Genomic DNA, 17,430 nt, shown 5'->3' with positions numbered 1-17,430 from the left:
GATCCGATACGTCACATCAAAAAAAGATAAGTTTTAGTTTATGGTATGAAGATTTTTTTTAAGCCTAACTTACACGATGCGATTATGATGAAATGACTGGAATTTATTTTGAAAATTTTCACTTTGTGTAAAAAAAACAAAGTGACAGCTGTCAATGGTCTATGATTGAAATTGTTGAAAAGCGTGGTATTGCGATCGTGTGTGAATGTTTTGCTTTCGATTCCCACTTTGAACGCTTCTACATAACTCAGGTTCGTAAGTCATCAAAATGAAAATCACACGCTACAAGAAAGTTCAAAAATATCTAAAGTTCTACTATAACAACTTCGGTTTCCACCAGCCGTACCAAGTCTTGATAGATGGAACATTTTGCTTCGCCGCATTCACCGTGAGTTTATTGCTGTTAAAACCCGGTCTAGGTTACTGCTCGGTGAACACTACACGGTACTGATAAACTAGTATTCTAAAGTTGTGTTAATTGTTCAGAATGGACAGTAAATACCGTCGGAACGGGCGTTTGCTGGACATGGTGGATGAAGAGTGGCGGGCAGAGCGTCTGCCTGACGAGGACATCGCGGTGCCGGCGGAGGAGCTGCCGGACCCCGAGGCCGACAACGCGGACTCGCACCTCACGCTCAAGGAGCAGAGCATGCGCTGGCAGGAGAACTTCCCCGAGCCTGCCGCCCACACTGAGCAGTAATCTAGCCTAGGTATCTGTCTTTAGAATCGTAGTTGTTAATGCTGATTTGACTACATTTGTTTTCTGAAAGGTTTAGCCATAATTTAACTATTTGACAAGCCACTAGGCTTAATATTAAATTTTAAATTTATTCTTAGCCATGTTTTCTCTCTTGTTTCACATGCAAAGTGTAAAAATATGGAGGGGTATATCAAACTTATTGTAATTCTGAATATGCAGGAGCTATGAGACCTATTGTTACACTTGACAATGTTTTTACTTCTTAAAAGTAGTTTCATTCAGTTCTTCAGTTGAGCACCTGAAAAGTAAATATTCTGTCAGATACAAAATGATACAATGGTGTAAATATTTCAAATAATGTTATTTACAAAACAATTACTGTTTTAGGAACATATTAACATCAAAGAGCAAGTACCCAAGTATCTGAACAGCCAAGTAAAGCTCCTCACCACAAGATGCATCATAATCGAGACAGAGAAGATCGCCAAGAAGACCCACGGTGCCCTGACCATTTTGAAACAATTCGGCACACATGAATGTGGCCACAAAGAAGCTATATCTGGAGCTAATTGTATCTTGTCTATGGTTGGTAAGAAAAACCCTAAACATTATATAGTGGCAACACAAGACAGGGACTTGCAAGAAAAACTAAGGCAGAAAGCTGGTATGCCTCTTCTATATTTACATAATAAATCTCCTACCTTTGAGAAACCTTCGCAAGCAAGCTACGACAAAGCAGGCAAAGCCCTAGAAGCCAACCCTTTCATCACTGAAACTCAAAATGAGGCTTTGAAAATCATGAAAGAAGTATTTGGGGTGAAACAAGAAGAATCTAAACAGATAATTAAAAAGAAAAAGCCCCACAATCCAAATCCTTTGTCCTGCAAAAAGAAAAAAAATAAGCCGGCAAAAAGCTAGAAGCTTAAAGCGGGAGTGAGTGAGGGGAAAGTAAGGAAGCGGAAGAAAAAGAAGCTCCCTAAACATTTGAAGGAGCAATTGAAAAGTGCTGTGAATACTTAAGTAAAATAAAGGATATTGAGTAAGAACATGTTTATTTAAATTATTTAAAGTTGAATAACAGTACAGTATTAGTCTTGCTGGTTTTCTTGGGAAAAATAGTCAGTAGCTTCCCCTTGCTTTCTGCGCCAGCCATTTTAGGAACGATTTAGGTTCCAAGGTCGTTGTAGCCTCATCCTGCCTCGGTCAACATCACAAAAATTAATAACTGAAAACATATGGCAGATTGCTGATGTTGCAGTGTGTAAGTGTGTTAGGATCAAGGATGTCATAGCTTTCATCTGGATCAAAGTCTTCCGGCCTGTCTTGGGAATCCTGGTAAACATAGGCAGAAACATTTCAAAGGTGAGACTGAGCATTCTCGTTTGCACTTGCCCATTTTGCCACCATATTTTGCTGCTACTTTGGTTCGAATGGCCTCAGTGGCTCCATAGCCACATAGCCATGATATGTCACCACAGTGACTGACAATTGTGCCTAATTCTGGGTTGATAAGTAACATTGTTACTCAGTGTCAATTTCCTTGTCGAACAGGCAATGAACGGTGAAGTGTCACCGTTGGGCGACAACTGTCATAGGGTCCCCCCACATCTAGCGTCTCGCGAACGTCGTCGCCTCTCCAACGCCCGCGCGGCGTCGACCGACGTTGCGGCGCCTCTCGAACGTCGACGCCGCGTTAGCGCCGCGCCTCCTCGACGTCAGTGGCAGTAAATCAAAAGTAGCTTATACGTTAGTTCGTATGCCTTAACCAATTTTTTGAAAAGTTATTTCTATAATGTAGGTGCATCAACTTGTTTACAGAGGGTCTGTGGCCTGTGTTGTATCAACTACGTTTGACGTATTGCTTCCTCTTCATCGGAAAAACTGTCATTTCATAGAAATATTGTAAAAACACTAAACAGAGAATGTGTCGAAGAAACGAGAGCCATAAGCAATATTTACGCGTCTAGCGACCGTCATGATGCAGAAATTTAAGGTTTTTGTTAGTTACTAAAAATACCGGGATTCCGTTTACAAAATTAAATATCGGTTTTGAAATCTACCCCAAAAATCCCGAGATACTGGGATCCCGGTATTGGAAGCCCTAGCTGGACGTTGGTAGCCGCTGGCATCGCGGCGGCGCTGCGCGGGCGCGGCGTTGGCGCGGCGTCGACGCCGCGCGGACGCCACTGTGACGTCGACGTTCGAGAGGCGCCGCAACGTCGCGTCGGCGCTGCGGGAGCGCGGCGTCGTCGCCGCACCGGCGTTGGAGAGGCGACGACGTTCGCGAGACGCTAGATGTGGGGGGACCCATAGTTGTGGTTGCTCAGTGGGCGTAGCCGAATGCACAAACGCCTACGATTATATCTCTTTCGTCTTATCGCTCTTGCGTATTGTCGCGACAGAGCCAGATTACGTAGTTTCGCATCGCAGAAATGCCATTCGGCTACCGGGCCACTCGGCGTGTAGCGTCAAGTTTACTTGGCTTTGAAAGGCCAGCTGAGCCTAAGCCGCGTCGCGCCGAAGGTGGCTATATGAACTAGTGGCAGGTTGCTGACGTATGCTGTGTGGAAATGCGTCAGGATGTCATAGCTTTCATCGGGTTCGAAGACTTCTTGCCCGTCCGGGGAGTCCTGGGAAATTGTAATAATAGTTTTATTCTTAAACACATTCATTTCAACAGAAAGGCGCGAGGTAACTACCAATTTTCTGTGGGACTGACAAGTCAACCAAATCAGTTTAAAATTTGTCTACTAATTGACAAACTTTGGAATAAGTATAACATTTTTATTGTAGCTTAGTATGCGGGTTTTAGAAAGTTAAATGCAAATATCTTACTAAGCTCAAAAGGGCTTCCTGCAGTACTTATTACAAAACAAGATGGTAAAGCGTTGCAGTAGCGTAAGTATTGTTATTTAATGCTTACGCTACTGCAACGCTTTTGCCCTTCAGACTCCTTTGCGTTTCAGACCAGCTAACGCGAGTTTTTTGTGCTTTTTGCGTATGGATGCATCAAGCGCGGATCCAGCTTCGTGCCCAGGGGGGGGGGTCACGTGGTAAAGGCTCAGGCCCGAAGGGGGGGGTCACGTGGTCTATTTCTATGGCCAACCTAGGCTCCAGGGGGGGGTCATGACCCCCATGACCCCCCCCCCTGGATCCGCGCATGGGATGCATGCATGAAACTTAACTCCTAGGTTGCGCTTCCATCGTTTTCCCTCTAAAGTCTAATGATCTGCAACTCTGCGATCATTGCACCCACCTCAATAGTGTGCCGTATGAGATTCTCCACGAAGTACTCCCACAGTTCTCGCGGAGTCAGCCAGTAGTACCACTTGAAGAACTTATGCGTGTCGAGGTACAGCGTGATGAGCAGTGCCAGTTTGAACGCGCTGAAGTCGCGTTGTGCTGCGTAATCTGTCACCTTAAAAAAGTAAATAAACAACTCTATATAGGAATATAAACGAGCAGACTTGAGACTAGAATTATAGTTGTTTTCGCCTCCAAGAGAAAAGTGTCAAGATAGGGCGTACGAGTAAAAGAGCGTACATCCATCTTAAAGGTATTTCGGCTGTCCATGGGCGGCAGTGATCGCTTACCAGGCGAGCTGTCTGCTCATTTGCCTCATAAAAAAATGTGCTGCCAATTTTTAAGATCGGAGAGTCCAGAGCGTTTTCACATAAAATATCGGTCCTATAAGGGCCTTATCACACTTGCGATTTGCGGGCGATTTGAAAGCGAAGCGAACGCGCAGCGAGTTCGCCGCGAGTGCGCAGCGTGTTCGTCGCGATATCCATTGCAACAGTATTTGAATCTTCTGACGGTGCCATTATTGTTGATTGTCCATCTGTCCACATTCGTAGATAATAAACTACTACAAATATCGACTTAAACTAAAGTGGATAGAAATTCATTTTGCTAATGAATACAGCATGAGGTCTCGACTCTAGAAGCGGCGAACTCGCGGTGAACTCGCTGCGCACTCGCGGCGAACTCGCTGCGCACTCGCTGCGAACTCGCTGCGCGTTCGTTTCGCTTTCAAATCGCCCGCAAATCGCAAGTGTGATAAGGCCCTAACTCCTATATGATATCGGATCGGATAATGTGAAAATACTGTTAGGGGAAATTGGTAGTTTTTATTTTATTACATTACATTAGGTATGATTTTTAAACCTATCAACGAATAACACAAACGGCTAAAAAGTGGTACGTCTAAATGTGATACAATCGAGTAACTACAAAAATCGCCGATTAGCTCCCCTGCTAAATCATGCTTACCTCAGTTACAAGACTCGCAAGGAAATGACGCTCGGAGAGATTATAGTTTTCTGTTATATTTTTCTCCACAACAAAGTTGTCTGAAACATCAGATAAGTATTTAGGTAATACCCAAAATAACTCGTACTTAAATCACCTATCTCTTTATACCTAGGTAGGTAAGTATTTACCCGTGTGGTGACGGGTTAAGAATATCACCACCCCCTTTCTTCCCGTGGGTGTCGTAGAAGGCGACTGTGGGATATGGGTTAAATTGTGGCGTAGGCGAGAGGCTGGCAACCTGTTCACAGTTTCGTTTTCTTTCAACCTTATTTGCCAAGAGTAGAGTGGCACTGTAACTTTAGCAGTTTCATGTGCTCTGCCTACCCCTTTAGGGGAAACAGGCGTGATTGTATGTAGGTAAGTATTTAGGAATGGTAGATTCCTATATAACATCTATTTTACTGTACCTTCTACAACTAGGTAGACAATATAGGTAATTTCAATCCTGGTTCAAATTAGATTGGATTTAGACTTAATCTTAAATTCGGTAGTTACCAAAAACCTTATAAATTGGTCGGACTGGAAAAAGGGTTTAATTATTAAATTAAGCTAATAGTTATAAAATCGGTACTAACAGATATACCGCCAAAGTCCGAGTGGGACGTCACCGGCGCCGGCCGCCGCAACCATTTCTACAGCTTCTCGCTCGCTCATGATGCTGCCTATGGCATAGTTAATACTTAACATACATATCGGCACTACTTTGAAAAAAACTTGTATCTTCTTCTATAAATGAAGAGAAACATGTATTAAGTATGTATGGAATACATATACACTTACTACGTTTTGTCCTTGAGGAGCAGTGTGAGATACGAGATTTTTTCAAAGTAGTGACGATATTCATATTTGTGTATAAAACCAACGATTAATTGATGATATTCGACATGTCAAATTGAAGCAACCATGAACGAGTCAACGTGTTTTAGGGTTATGGATGCTGAGTAGCGATAGGTATATTCCCTAAGAAGATATATTGTAGAGTTGTAAATCGTTTATTCACAGTAGCGCGGCTAGGAGCAACACGGTTTGGCTCAACTAGCGTAACAGTACTATACAGAGATATTGACTGAGCAAACGCGTGTGTCGGAACAACGAATGACGACGAGTCAGTGAGTGAGCGAGTGAAGAACTGGGACTGGGACCGTATCCTCTATCGTTTTTGTTAAACTTTACATCCCCACTTCTCCAAATAACGGGAAGAAGTTACGGTATCAAAAGTTTCCCACGCACTACAAATTACACAATATTACACTATAATAAAACAAACAATACTCCTTTGACTCTGCCGGCATTATCGGACAGAGCGGTGCAACACAGAGATGAACCCTAATAAACTAAAACAATACTTTACAGGAACCTAACGGGTAAACAATAGACGACCGTAGCGGTCGTGGATTACGCAATAAAATAAATGTAACTTTATGGCTATACAATAAATGACCGTGTACGGGTCCAACTTGCGAACCTAACTGTTGCTTAATTACCTGAATGTTTAATTTATTTATTACTAAATTATTCTATATTTATAATCTAAAAATATTGTAGTGGACGGACACGTCGGCTACAGTGTCAATTCAGCGTGTAGCCTCGTGTAGTGTGATAGACTTAGGCTACCTACAGTACCTACACACACTATACTACTAACCATACCTATAAAAATTGCCGCACATTTTAATCCTAAGCACCATAAAAACCTGTATTCGATACACGCGAGTTCCCCTTTAGTCCCCACATCACATGGCGACCCTGCCAGTGCGGCAATCATCTGCTGGCCTAGCAATAACAATCGTTCACGTCCCGTAGCGTATAGTAGTTATCTTTCTCTATCGCTCTTATTCCGTATTGGTGTTGGTCCGACAGAGCCAGTTGCGTTTCATTCGCCGAAACGAATCACAACTGGAAACTAGCGTTAACGACTGTCACTTCGGAAACCATCAAAAAACGGTACTCAGTGTAGCAGATAAGTAGGTTCTGTTCTGACGGTGGTAGAATACCTATAAGAATCCTCGGTTGAGTCTTCTTGCCCGGGGTTCGGAATGGCGGTGCAGCATTCTCACTCAGCGACGCGAAGTAACTCGGAGCCGACACTTGTTGTTTCACCCGCACTTCTGATGATACCTGAATGGGATGGGAGACATTTCGTTCTGTATCAAAAGTTAGGTACGATTTACTAAGGCTGCGGACTGGAGTGTCGAGGCAAGCCTGTCGTTCAAAACAGTCTCATTCAGATCAGTTTTATTTGGTTCATGTCACTCGCAACCGAGGGGCGAGCAGTAGTTCGCGCGACTCCATCAAAATCTACAGAATTCAATTAACCTGTTCTGAATGGGGGGCTGAGACGCGATTGAGCGGTGAGTGGCATACATATCGGCCAAATGCGAATACGGGAAGCCTCCATATCTCTACAGTGGTTGTTGGAATAAAGTTCATACATCTCTGGATCCGAATCCGAACTAACATTCCTGTTTAAAGAACTGGAGGCTGATTTTTGAATCTCGCATACGGGATTTCGTCACTAAAATACCGGTTGAAAACGGTGACTTCTATTATTTCCAGTGTCAATTTTCTGAATTCGAACGTGTGAGGCTCAAAACTCGGCCCGCTGGAGGAGATATTTAGAATCTGTAACCTCCTATCCTTGTATGCTGAATTGCTGACCTACCTTGGCTGGTATCAGTGGCGCTGAGGCCGCCATCATGTACTCCGCTACCATCTCAGAGACCGGGCTCTTGTCGGGGCCTATTGGACTCATTAACGTCTCCATACTGCCCTTATTCTACCTTATATGGTATTTGTTCCCCCAGTCTTGAGTTTGAGAAATGGATTGATTAGAAATTGTGGACAACGGATTATCAAATAATATTTGAATTGTCAGAGTTCCGCCTTGTCATTTATTTCAAAGCGACGCGGGTGTCAATGGCGTGTCATAACCATGTCATAATTATTTTGACAATATATTTCATTAGAATATTAAAATGCCATCGGTAGTATTAATATAAATATTTATTTCAAAAAATAGTTGTAAGTATTTCCATTATATAATCACAATGGTTAGAGTATAGAAATGGCTACTTAGCAGATACATGTATACCTTACAATCTACGAGTAATGTGCTTAATATGAGATCCTAATCACTGGTACTTAGCCGGTTGGTACATACTGCCCCGTTGGCAAACCGCTGGTGTGCCCCACGTGGCACAAAAATCTAATCATTATAGTATAGCTCATTGCTTTGCAGTACTTGATACCACTTGATATTGGTACAGTTAGACACCTAATAGATTGACTAGCTGGCCCTCAACTAGCACGTCCTTTATTTTATACAGTGACTAGGTATAGTTTTATTTCCTACCTAGTGCCTAAATACATAAGTATTACCTCTAAGCTCATCCATTACAAGACGACTATTCCTAGTATTTGCACTGATATAAGCTCGCCGTGCCCGAAATCGACCAAGTAACAGACCCGAAAGCAGCGCGTGTTTTTCACTAAAAAATTGCCTCCACCTGAGTGTGAAATAACGCTTTTAAAAACTTACATTCCACAAATAAGTATATTTATAATTTATTCAGAGCCGGCATAGGTCAACTTACATTGGCCACTTACGCGTCAGTAGTACCTACTAAATCACAGCGCGCTTAACACATTCCCCGCCCGCTCCTCGTACCCCAAACACTGTAATATACAAGATTTCTAATTTGTCAAAATAACGCGTTTCTTCAAAAATATATGTACCTACTAAGCGTAATTAATTTAATCACGATTTTTATCATATAAATAATAAATACAATCTGAAGAAAACAGGATTGTAAGCGTCTATCTTAAGTATATGTTACAATGCGTACCTATACGACTAGACACTTATCCTTACTACCTACCAAAACAATAATGTTTTTGGTAACTTTTGAGGCCGCTTCATTGTTTAAAAATTGTCCATAGCTAAGCAATCCTGTCAAATCTGCAGCTTGTCCGAATGCCTGGACGACAGGGGCACGAGGGGAACATCCTCCTGCAGCCCGAGGGGCTGGTGCGGCAGCGCGTACTGCAGCTTGCGCCAGAACCACGCGTCGCTCCACGCCACGTACGTATTCGTGCGCAGGTAGACCCGCAGCTCGTCGTCTTCACTGTCAGCTGCTGGGAGCTCGCCCAGGAGTACCACTATGACACGCGAGCGTCCCTCGCGCAGCGCCCGCGCGTGCGCTTCACGAAACTCCGCCCGCGCCCACTCCGAGCGCAGGAACCCGCGTGACACCACCACTAGTGTCCGCCGCGCCTCCCGCACCGACCTCGACAGGTGCTCCGTAATAGCTTCACCCGGCGCCCAATCCCGGTAATGCACGCACAGTCTATACCCACGCTGCTCCAACTCCGGTACCAACTTGTGCACCACTACCTCTTCGTCCTCATGCGAAAATGACACAAACACGTCGTACTTAAGCGGGAGCTTCTTTGCCAGACTTCGTTAGACACCCGCACCAACCGCGAGCGAAAAGATACACCTTGATCTCATTCTGGTAGCGCAGCCATGTAACTGTTACAACGACAGCGACTAGCCCAATTGAAGCTAATGCTCCACCAATACTAGCGGCCCATGTTGCCCGAATTTCAGCACATAATCCATCCGCATCTCTAATATGTTTCAAGTATCGGCCGCCTGCACATGTTACGTTATTCCAGTCTTCTATGCGGTTACTTGACAGCAATAGCGCATTGATGGAATCATAGTGTGCACAGTCACATGCGAGCGGATTACCAGCTATACGCAACTTGTAGCCGCCGGATGCTAGTCCTGAAATTTCTGTCAGCAGATTGTCTCTGAGGTCGAACAGCTCCAGTTGGGTTGGAATAGGCCCCGGCGGAAATTCCGTCAGACCTAGTCTTGTCAGTTGGAGCTCATGTACCGGCAGCGTCAGGTTGAGAGTTAGAGGCGCTCTTCGAAGCCGTAGGGTTATGCGGTTAAAGTCCTTAGGTGGATCTGGCATTGGCGCGGTGGCTGGTGGTTCGATGCAGTCCAGTTCGATCGTGTTTCGCGCAGGACGTGATATGCAATTACAGTTGAGTGGGCATTTAGATGCTGGTAACTCGCATGTGAGTTTATCCAAAGGCACTTCTCGCAATTTTATACCAGTGAGCGTAGGTGGAGTGGCACAGACTGCTGCATCAAGCTTGATGGCCGGATGTATGTACTCGTAGCTTGAGTTAGCGAGTAGTCGCAACAGCCGGAACGTATGACAGTCGCAGTGGAAAGGATTTTCACCAATTAACAAAGTGCCTTTTCTGGTATCCTTGGGGCTGACTCGAGCGTACTGATTTTCTTCTTCGATCTTGATCATAGATATTCGATTAAATCTGAAGTCGACTGTCACGTTGCTCAAAAAGTTTGTGTCAGGATCCTGGAATTAAAATACAAATAATTCGTTGAATTAATCTCCCTTCCCAAGACTCAAGAGGGCCAAATCTAATAAATCGGTTTTTAGGGACAATAAATGACGCTAGGCTTTTATGGATAGCAAATGGAATCCCACTGGAAATACATAGGTATACCTACCCTTAGGGTGATTAGTAGTATATCCACATATATATTATATTTAGTTAGTTCTGTCTGAAAGATATTGGCACAATTCCTAAATTTCTGTTGTGACTGGTCGTGTATGTACGCTCTAGAGGTATAACTTGTACCTAATGAATGCTTACCTCGAGGACCTCAATCTGGTTATATCTCAAATCAAGCAGTTCCAGGTGCAGCAAACTGTTGCGCCAGTCGTCAAACACTTGTGTGATGTTGTTGTGCCCGAGGCCCAACTGACGGAGCTTTGTCTGCGCATGAAGAGGCGAAATCGATGTCTCTGAAAAACGATCCCAACGTTCTACTTATAAAACGAGATAATAATAGGCAGAGTGTGGTCGCGAAGACAAAACTGTGATGTGACTCCATAACACGCCAAATTAATCGTGACAGTCTACGTGCGCCTTGCACAATGCGTGACAATGCCTCAAATTCGATTTGCCAGTGCTGCTGAAAACTTCAGAAAAGTAACTTGCTATGGGCTCGCGAATTGACTTCGTGATTCATAAGTCTCAGTTTTGTCTTGAATATCAATTATTGGTAGGTAAAATATCAGGCAGGTAGTGGATTGGATTGTAGACCTCACCTGGGGATTCTGACAACGTTAGTTGATTGTGAGCCAAGTCAAGCTTCTGTAGCTCGCCTAAACCTCGGAACTCGGTGGACCACAGCGCACGCAAGTCGTTTTTACGGGCCGACAGGACACGCAAGGCGGGTACTGGTTCGAATAGCGCACTGCAAAATTCAAAACGTTCGTTAAACAAATGACATAAAAATTTTTCGTGTTTTCTGTCGGACATCTGTGTAGAGTTTAACACACATGGAACCATATTTACCCTGACAATACTTCCAGTCGGTTATGGTCAAGTTTGAGGTCTTCCAAGTGCAATAAACTTTGAAACAGGGCTGGTTCCAGCGAGCGCAGGGCGTTGTGGCTAAGATTCAGAGCGCGCAAGTCCGTCAAGTCGGTAAGAAATTCAGACGGAAGCGTTTCTATTGCATTATGTGACAAGGATAATGTTTGCAGCGCCCGTGCACCCGCTAAAGCGTCTCCAGGCAGTGTCTCCAAGCCACACCGCTCTATTCGCACCACACGAAGCTTCGGTAAGGATAAGGCTCGCAAACCAACTTTCAGCGGTCTCCGTGCTCCAAAATTATCAGTTATTCAAGTTCATTCAGATCACGCAACGCCGCTTGACTCAGCTCATCCAGCTCTATATTTTCTAGCCGTAGCTCCCGCAGGTTTTCCGCCGCCGCGAAAACACCTTCATCTAAAGATTGCAACGGGTCGAACAGCTCAAGGCTCTGCAGCGACTGTAATCCATCAAAAGTGCCACTTTGCAACTCACGCAGATCATTACCCCACAACGACAGAGTGAGTAGCGACTTCAGCTCTCGAAAGACACTTTGGTTAAGTCCTGTGATATCGCTCGAGGATAGTTCCAGGTGCTTCAATTGAGAAACACCTGCCAGAGAATCAGGCGACAGGTTTAAGCGGGCATTAGTCACTACGAGCTTTTGCAGCGACGATAGAGCTGCTAGCGCGGATGTCGGTAGCTCTAGCGGTGTATAAGGCTCATCGAACGTTGAACCTTTTAAATTGAGCGTGGAAAGATGTAGGCCTTGGACATGTTCTGGTTTGAGGAAAGAATGAGGTCCGCGCAGTGTGAGTAAGGTGGCGCCAGATGCGCCAAGTACTTGAAATGTGCAGCTAAGTGACTCATAGGTAGGCAGCACGCAATTGTCGATCATTACCCTTGTTGGTAAGACGGGTATACTCAGTTTCGGTAGTTCGGCGCAGCTGAAGGTGCCATTGTCGAGGCACTCTACTGTGATGTATTCGCGAATACTCCAGGAGAGCTCGATCTCCGTGCCACTCTGTAAGGAGCATGTTACCGGCACTCTAGTGGTTGCAGGACACATTTCTGTGGTTACACACGTCGCCAGCGCCAACAACGCCACCACGCGTACGGCGTCTCTTATATTCATCGTTCATCTCTATGTTTCTCATGATACCTATGTATGCAGTGGTTACGTTGGTAGTCCTGAAAAAAATAATGTAGGTTCACTGTGGTGCAGCTTGCAAGGAACCCAATAAAAATAAAGTGGGTTCACTACTTATATGTACTTAATATATCGGACGCGCTCGAGTCACTACTTATAGTTTTAATGATAATCATTATAGTTTTCTTTTTTGCAGTTAAGAAAAAAACTTAAAACGTTAATTGTGACGAAGTTTAGTCAAAGTTCCCACTTTGTCGCTTACAACAAGGATGAGAGTTGCTTGTATCTTCATCATACGAATTAGCTGTGGAAGCGTCTTTAAGGTTAAGCGACAAACTGGTATATTTTTCTTGGGAACGACACAATTAACGATTTTACATATCATTATGTTAATTAGTAGGAGGAGTAGAAGGATAATTTAGGAAGATATAAATATGTATTTCCTCTATACTAGCTCTATTTTTAGATTCCGTTGACATTTATATTTGGGAAAGAGTCATTTACAGTAATGTTGGGTGGACCGTATCACATACCTACATAATTACGGATAGAATCAACAAATTCGCCAAATGTTCATTAGTACAAACCGTTCGTTTATCACACTGCACGCTACTTATCATGATACATACTTATCTATAAATGCACTAACCCATAATGTAGATACACAAATTCGCCAAATGTTCATTAGCACGTCTAAAATTTTTATTTACATACTTATCTATCATAAATAAAGATACATAGCACGTCTGAAATTTTTTTTATCATTTTTTTTACACGGCAACGCGCGATTTGACGTGGAGTCTACGTCAACATAAACACTAGACTGATTATAGCGGGAGCGGTGTCCATTCAACATATGTCTATATTTTATTTATGTGCCACCACAGCAGCAGCAGCAGCAGCAGCAGCAGCAGCAGCAGCAGCAGCAGCAGCAGCATAGCAGCATATATAGCAGTTGTGCCTCAGATATACCTATCACCATTCACATAAGGTGCTTTTTGGTGTAGACTCACAATTTGCGTGTGGGCTCTCAAGGTCAACTTTTTCGTACTTAGACTAAGAGCCCCGAGCCGCCAGACCTTCCTCATTTTCTTAAGGATTAAACTTTGGGATAATGTAGAGTTCGTATCGACGTTTAATGTCTGCATATTACCTAGTCTTTCTTCCCGTGGGTGTCGTAGAAGGCGACTATGGGATATGGGTTAAATTGTGGCGTAGGTTTAAGCGGGCATTAGTCACTACGAGCTTTTGCAGCGACGATAGAGCTGATAGCGCGGATGTTGGTAGCTCTAGCGGTGTATAAGGCTCATCGAACGTTGAACCTTTTAAATTGAGCGTGGACAGATGTAGGCCTTGGACATGTTCTGGTTTGAGGAAAGAGTGAGGTCCGCGCAGTGTGAGTAAGGTGGCGCCAGATGCGCCAAGGGCTTGAAATGTGCAGCTGAGTGACTCATTGGTAGGCAGCACGCAATTGTCGATCATTACCCTTGTTGGTAAGACGGGTATACTCAGTTTCGGTAGTTCGGCGCAGCTGAAGGTGCCATTGTCGAGGCACTCTACTGTGATGTATTCGCGAATACTCCAGGAGAGCTCGATCTCCGTGCCACTCTGTAAGGAGCATGTTACCGGCTCTCTAGTGGTTGCAGGACACATTTCTGTGGTTACACACGTCGCCAGCGCCAACAACGCCACCACGCGTACGGCGTCTCTTATATTCATCGTTCATCTCTATGTTTCTCATGATACCTATGTATGCAGTGGTTACGTTGGTAGTCCTGAAAAAAATAATGTAGGTTCACTGTGGTGCAGCTTGCAAGGAACCCAATAAAAATAAAGTGGGTTCACTACTTATAGTTTTCTTTTTTTGCAGTTAAGAAAAAAACTTAAAACGTTAATTGTGACGAAGTTTAGTCAAAGTTCCCACTTTGTCGCTTACAACAAGGATGAGAGTTGCTTGTATCTTCATACGAATTAGCTGTGGAAGCGTCTTTAAGGTTAAGCGACAAACTGATGGTATATTTTTCTTGGGAACGACACAATTAACGATTTTACATATCATTATGTTAATTAGTAGGAGTAGAAGGATAATTTTGGAAGATATAAATATGTATTTCCTCTATACTAGCTCTATTTTTAGATTCCGTTGACATTTATATTTGGGAAAGAGTCATTTACAGTAATGTTGGGTGGGTGTATCACATACCTACATAATTACGGATAGAATCAACAAATTCGCCAAATGTTCATTAGTACAAACCGTTCGTTTATCACACTGCACGCTACTTATCATGATACATACTTATCTATAAATGCACTAACCCATAATGTAGATACATAGCACGTCTAAAATTTTTTTTATCATAAATAAAACATCACTTTTTACACGGCAACGCGCGATTTGACGTGGAGTCTACGTCAACATAAACACTAGACTGATTATAGCGGGAGCGGTGTCCATTCAACATATGTCTATATTTTATTTATGTGCCACCACAGCAGCAGCAGCAGCAGCAGCAGCAGCAGCAGCAGCAGCAGCAGCAGCAGCATAGCAGCATATATAGCAGTTGTGCCTCAGATATACCTATCACCATTCACATAAGGTGCTTTTTGGTGTAGACTCACAATTTGCGTGTGGGCTCTCAAGGTCAACTTTTTCGTACTTAGACTAAGAGCCCCGAGCCGCCAGACCTTCCTCATTTTCTTAAGGATTAAACTTTGGGATAATGTAGAGTTCGTATCGACGTTTAATGTCTGCATATTACCTAGTCTTTCTTCCCGTGGGTGTCGTAGAAGGCGACTATGGGATATGGGTTAAATTGTGGCGTAGGCGAGAGGCTGGCAACCTGTCACTGCAATGTCACAGTTTCGTTTTCTTTCAACCCCTTATTTGCCAAGAGTGGCACTGAAGCTTTAGTAGTTTCATGTGTTCTGCCTACCCCTTTATGGGATACAGGCGTGATTGTATGTATGTATGTATATTACCTAGTTCGGGCCGTCGGCCATTTTTTTGCTATAAGGTTTATTTAAAAAAAACACTAACTTAAATTTCAAGGCTAATTTTTATATAAGGTAACGGACCCAATCATGGACAGTTTAAGAAAAAAATTCACCTGTTTTTGATATTTCACTGATAAATGTAAAAATTCTACCGCTAAGCGTGTTAAATCTTGAACGTCCCATCCTTCTTTTACATTTCAAGCGAATTGCAGAATAGATACTCCTATTGGTTTCTTCATAGTTAACAAATTAAAACTAGGTGTTTTTTCTCCAATTATGGACGGCAGTTCTCCAGTAATGGATCCCCCATTATGGACAGTGAAATAAGTTTAAAATTTTACTTTTAAAGCCAACTGATACGCAATGAGGCAATTTTATACACCATAAATACAATTAGTTTGGGTTATTTTAACATAGGATTGTTTCTTGTAAATTTTGGTTTTGTAAATTGTTCCTTGTCCATCATAGGAGGTACGCAGTTTTTCGGGTCCAGTAATGGACACTCGCAAAATAACGTCATTTCTTTATATCTTTGGAGCAACAAACTAGTATGTTTTATACCTTATCTCATGCTTAATGCAGTAAGTAAAACGCATTCAAGATTACACCGTGCGTTATTTTTTTATTATTTTATACATGAACTCAACTCTCTTAGCAACATTACTAAGAATTCGTCTTGATATTTTTTTCAGTAAACTGGTGAATTTTATCTTGTCGCCAAATCCTTCAGAAATAACCGAATTAATTGAAACTTCAAAATGAAACAGCTCTACAACTCTAGTTTATGGTACATAGCCGTCAGTTTTTAGAAACTTATTTTAGATACTTATTTTTAAGGATTTGTGTTTTTTTGTCCATAATGGCATCACCGTCCATTATGGGGTATTTTACCTTATGTGTTAGAAAATACTGTTAGGAATTGATAATCATCATTTCCTAACCATTTGCGCCATGATTATCAAATCCTTACAGTCTTTTCTATTACATTATATAAAAATCAGCATTTGAGAATTTAAGGGAAATTAGTGTTTAAAAAAAAACCTTAGAGCAAAAAAATGGCTGACGCGCCGAACTAGGTAATATGCAGACATTAAACGTCGATACGATCTCTACATTATCCCAAAGTTTCAACCTTGAGAAAATGAGGAAGGTCTGGCGACTCTGGGCTCTTAGTCCATTACTACATATTAGGCTTATTTTTTTTTTATTATCATTCACGACAGGCGGCCGCCGGCATTCGTGTATGATATTAAATAAATAAGATTTCATTGACTACTGCAACATTTAGAAAGGCGATTTAGTCTAGAGCCAATTTGGCCACAAGTCGTCTCCTTCACGATTTTCGTCGACATCTCTTCTAAATACCTAAAACAGGTATGGATATGTTCCTCGTCCTCTCCAGATTACGAATTGACCTGTTTTAGTTTAAGGAGGGGGGGACGGGTCGAGAAAAAGGGGGAAAGATGGCGACCGACCATCATAGATATTTATTCACATCTCGAGTCCTATGGCACCAATCTGTTCGTGCGAGGTGTCATTTGAAAGCTTATTAAACCTACTTTAATTGTTTTCAAATAACTATGCTCATAAAAGTAACCGTTTAGGAAATATTTGAAAATATTTGTTTTTTTATCGCGCATGAATTGCACAAGTACTAGTAAAAATGCGTCTAACTCAATAAACAATAACTTTACCGCAATTGATGTTATTATAAAAATTTTGCGTCTATTCATGTTCTTTCTAAAAATATAAGTTTCATTGGTATATGATAATATATAACCATGTAATTAAGAATTTTGTTTGGCAGGGGTTATCCTCCAGGTCGCATAAACGGGCGCTGACCGTAGTA

At 42.7% G+C, this 17,430-nt stretch overlaps 6 protein-coding genes across 9 annotated transcripts; 2 read left to right on the top strand and 4 right to left on the bottom strand.

Annotated features, from left to right (window-relative positions):
* The first annotated feature begins 152 nt into the window (after nt 1-152).
* LOC125226890 (anaphase-promoting complex subunit 13) lies at nt 153-1,228 on the top strand. Of its 2 annotated transcripts, none has more exons than XM_048131055.1 (3): nt 153-251; nt 487-710; nt 1,088-1,228. In XM_048131055.1, exon 2 carries the CDS (start codon nt 488-490, stop codon nt 698-700), a length of 213 nt encoding a protein of 70 aa, XP_047987012.1. In that variant the 5' UTR covers nt 153-251; nt 487; the 3' UTR covers nt 701-710; nt 1,088-1,228. The 2 variants fall into 2 exon arrangements, with proteins under 2 accessions (XP_047987012.1, XP_047987011.1); XM_048131054.1 differs by having other exon boundaries at nt 247-388.
* On the top strand, nt 252-1,746 carry LOC125226888 (rRNA-processing protein UTP23 homolog). Its single transcript, XM_048131049.1, has 2 exons — nt 252-388; nt 1,088-1,746. Exons 1-2 carry the CDS (start codon nt 269-271, stop codon nt 1,616-1,618), a joined length of 651 nt encoding a protein of 216 aa, XP_047987006.1. The 5' UTR covers nt 252-268; the 3' UTR covers nt 1,619-1,746.
* Nucleotides 1,747-3,014: 1,268 nt separating this feature from the next.
* On the bottom strand, nt 3,015-7,960 carry LOC125227237. 2 transcript variants are annotated; one of them, XM_048131497.1, is made up of 6 exons: nt 7,677-7,960; nt 7,009-7,132; nt 5,590-5,676; nt 4,973-5,052; nt 3,957-4,118; nt 3,015-3,330 (listed from the first exon to the last, which is right to left on the bottom strand). In XM_048131497.1, the coding sequence occupies exons 1-6, from the start codon at nt 7,776-7,778 to the stop codon at nt 3,175-3,177; spliced, it is 711 nt and encodes a 236-aa protein (XP_047987454.1). In that variant the 5' UTR covers nt 7,779-7,960; the 3' UTR covers nt 3,015-3,174. The 2 variants fall into 2 exon arrangements, with proteins under 2 accessions (XP_047987454.1, XP_047987456.1); XM_048131499.1 differs by lacking the exon at nt 5,590-5,676.
* Nucleotides 7,961-8,966: 1,006 nt separating this feature from the next.
* LOC125226935 (protein toll-like) lies at nt 8,967-11,402 on the bottom strand. Its single transcript, XM_048131115.1, has 4 exons — nt 11,379-11,402; nt 10,709-10,831; nt 9,514-10,407; nt 8,967-9,416 (listed from the first exon to the last, which is right to left on the bottom strand). Exons 1-4 carry the CDS (start codon nt 11,400-11,402, stop codon nt 8,967-8,969), a joined length of 1,491 nt encoding a protein of 496 aa, XP_047987072.1.
* Nucleotides 11,403-11,736: 334 nt separating this feature from the next.
* On the bottom strand, nt 11,737-13,247 carry LOC125227236 (leucine-rich repeat-containing protein 15-like). Of its 2 annotated transcripts, none has more exons than XM_048131496.1 (2): nt 13,234-13,247; nt 11,737-12,625 (listed from the first exon to the last, which is right to left on the bottom strand). In XM_048131496.1, exon 2 carries the CDS (start codon nt 12,567-12,569, stop codon nt 11,742-11,744), a length of 828 nt encoding a protein of 275 aa, XP_047987453.1. In that variant the 5' UTR covers nt 12,570-12,625; nt 13,234-13,247; the 3' UTR covers nt 11,737-11,741. The 2 variants fall into 2 exon arrangements, with proteins under 2 accessions (XP_047987453.1, XP_047987452.1); XM_048131495.1 differs by having other exon boundaries at nt 13,118-13,240.
* LOC125226934 lies at nt 12,612-14,987 on the bottom strand. Its single transcript, XM_048131114.1, has 3 exons — nt 14,904-14,987; nt 13,799-14,359; nt 12,612-12,625 (listed from the first exon to the last, which is right to left on the bottom strand). The coding sequence occupies exons 2-3, from the start codon at nt 14,301-14,303 to the stop codon at nt 12,612-12,614; spliced, it is 519 nt and encodes a 172-aa protein (XP_047987071.1). The 5' UTR covers nt 14,304-14,359; nt 14,904-14,987.
* Between the last annotated feature and the right edge of the window lie 2,443 nt (nt 14,988-17,430).

Source organism: Leguminivora glycinivorella, chromosome 6 (genome assembly GCF_023078275.1).
Source record: "Leguminivora glycinivorella isolate SPB_JAAS2020 chromosome 6, LegGlyc_1.1, whole genome shotgun sequence".
Classification (NCBI taxonomy): Eukaryota; Metazoa; Arthropoda; class Insecta; order Lepidoptera; family Tortricidae; genus Leguminivora; species Leguminivora glycinivorella.
Note: the sequence above shows the minus strand (reverse complement) of the source record. Positions and strands in the feature narration are given on the sequence as shown.

Bases quoted from the DNA above. Each gene is read 5' to 3' on its own strand.
- LOC125226935 (XM_048131115.1), bottom strand. From the start codon at position 11,402: ATGTGTGTTAAACTCTACACAGAT. The intron at 10,832-11,378 runs GTCCGACAGAAA...CTTCATGCGCAG, and splicing joins GTGTTAAACTCTACACAGAT to ACAAAGCTCCGTCAGTTGGG. The intron at 9,417-9,513 runs GTGTATCTTTTC...TTTTCGCATGAG, and splicing joins GCTACCAGAATGAGATCAAG to GACGAAGAGGTAGTGGTGCA.
- LOC125226890 (XM_048131054.1), top strand. From the start codon at position 360: ATGGAACATTTTGCTTCGCCGCATTCACC. The intron at 389-486 runs GTGAGTTTATTG...TTAATTGTTCAG, and splicing joins TTTGCTTCGCCGCATTCACC to AATGGACAGTAAATACCGTC.
- LOC125226888 (XM_048131049.1), top strand. From the start codon at position 269: ATGAAAATCACACGCTACAAGAAAGTTCAAAAATATCTAAAGTTCTAC. The intron at 389-1,087 runs GTGAGTTTATTG...TTACTGTTTTAG, and splicing joins TTTGCTTCGCCGCATTCACC to GAACATATTAACATCAAAGA.
- LOC125226934 (XM_048131114.1), bottom strand. From the start codon at position 14,303: ATGAATATAAGAGACGCCGTACGCGTGGTGGCGTTGTTGGCGCTGGCG.
- LOC125227237 (XM_048131497.1), bottom strand. From the start codon at position 7,778: ATGGAGACGTTAATGAGTCCAATAGGCCCCGACAAGAGCCCGGTCTCT. The intron at 5,677-7,008 runs GTATTCTACCAC...ACTATGCCATAG, and splicing joins TCAACCGAGGATTCTTATAG to GCAGCATCATGAGCGAGCGA. The intron at 5,053-5,589 runs GTTAGTACCGAT...CTGATGTTTCAG, and splicing joins CGGACTTTGGCGGTATATCT to ACAACTTTGTTGTGGAGAAA.
- LOC125227236 (XM_048131496.1), bottom strand. From the start codon at position 12,569: ATGAATATAAGAGACGCCGTACGCGTGGTGGCGTTGTTGGCGCTGGCG.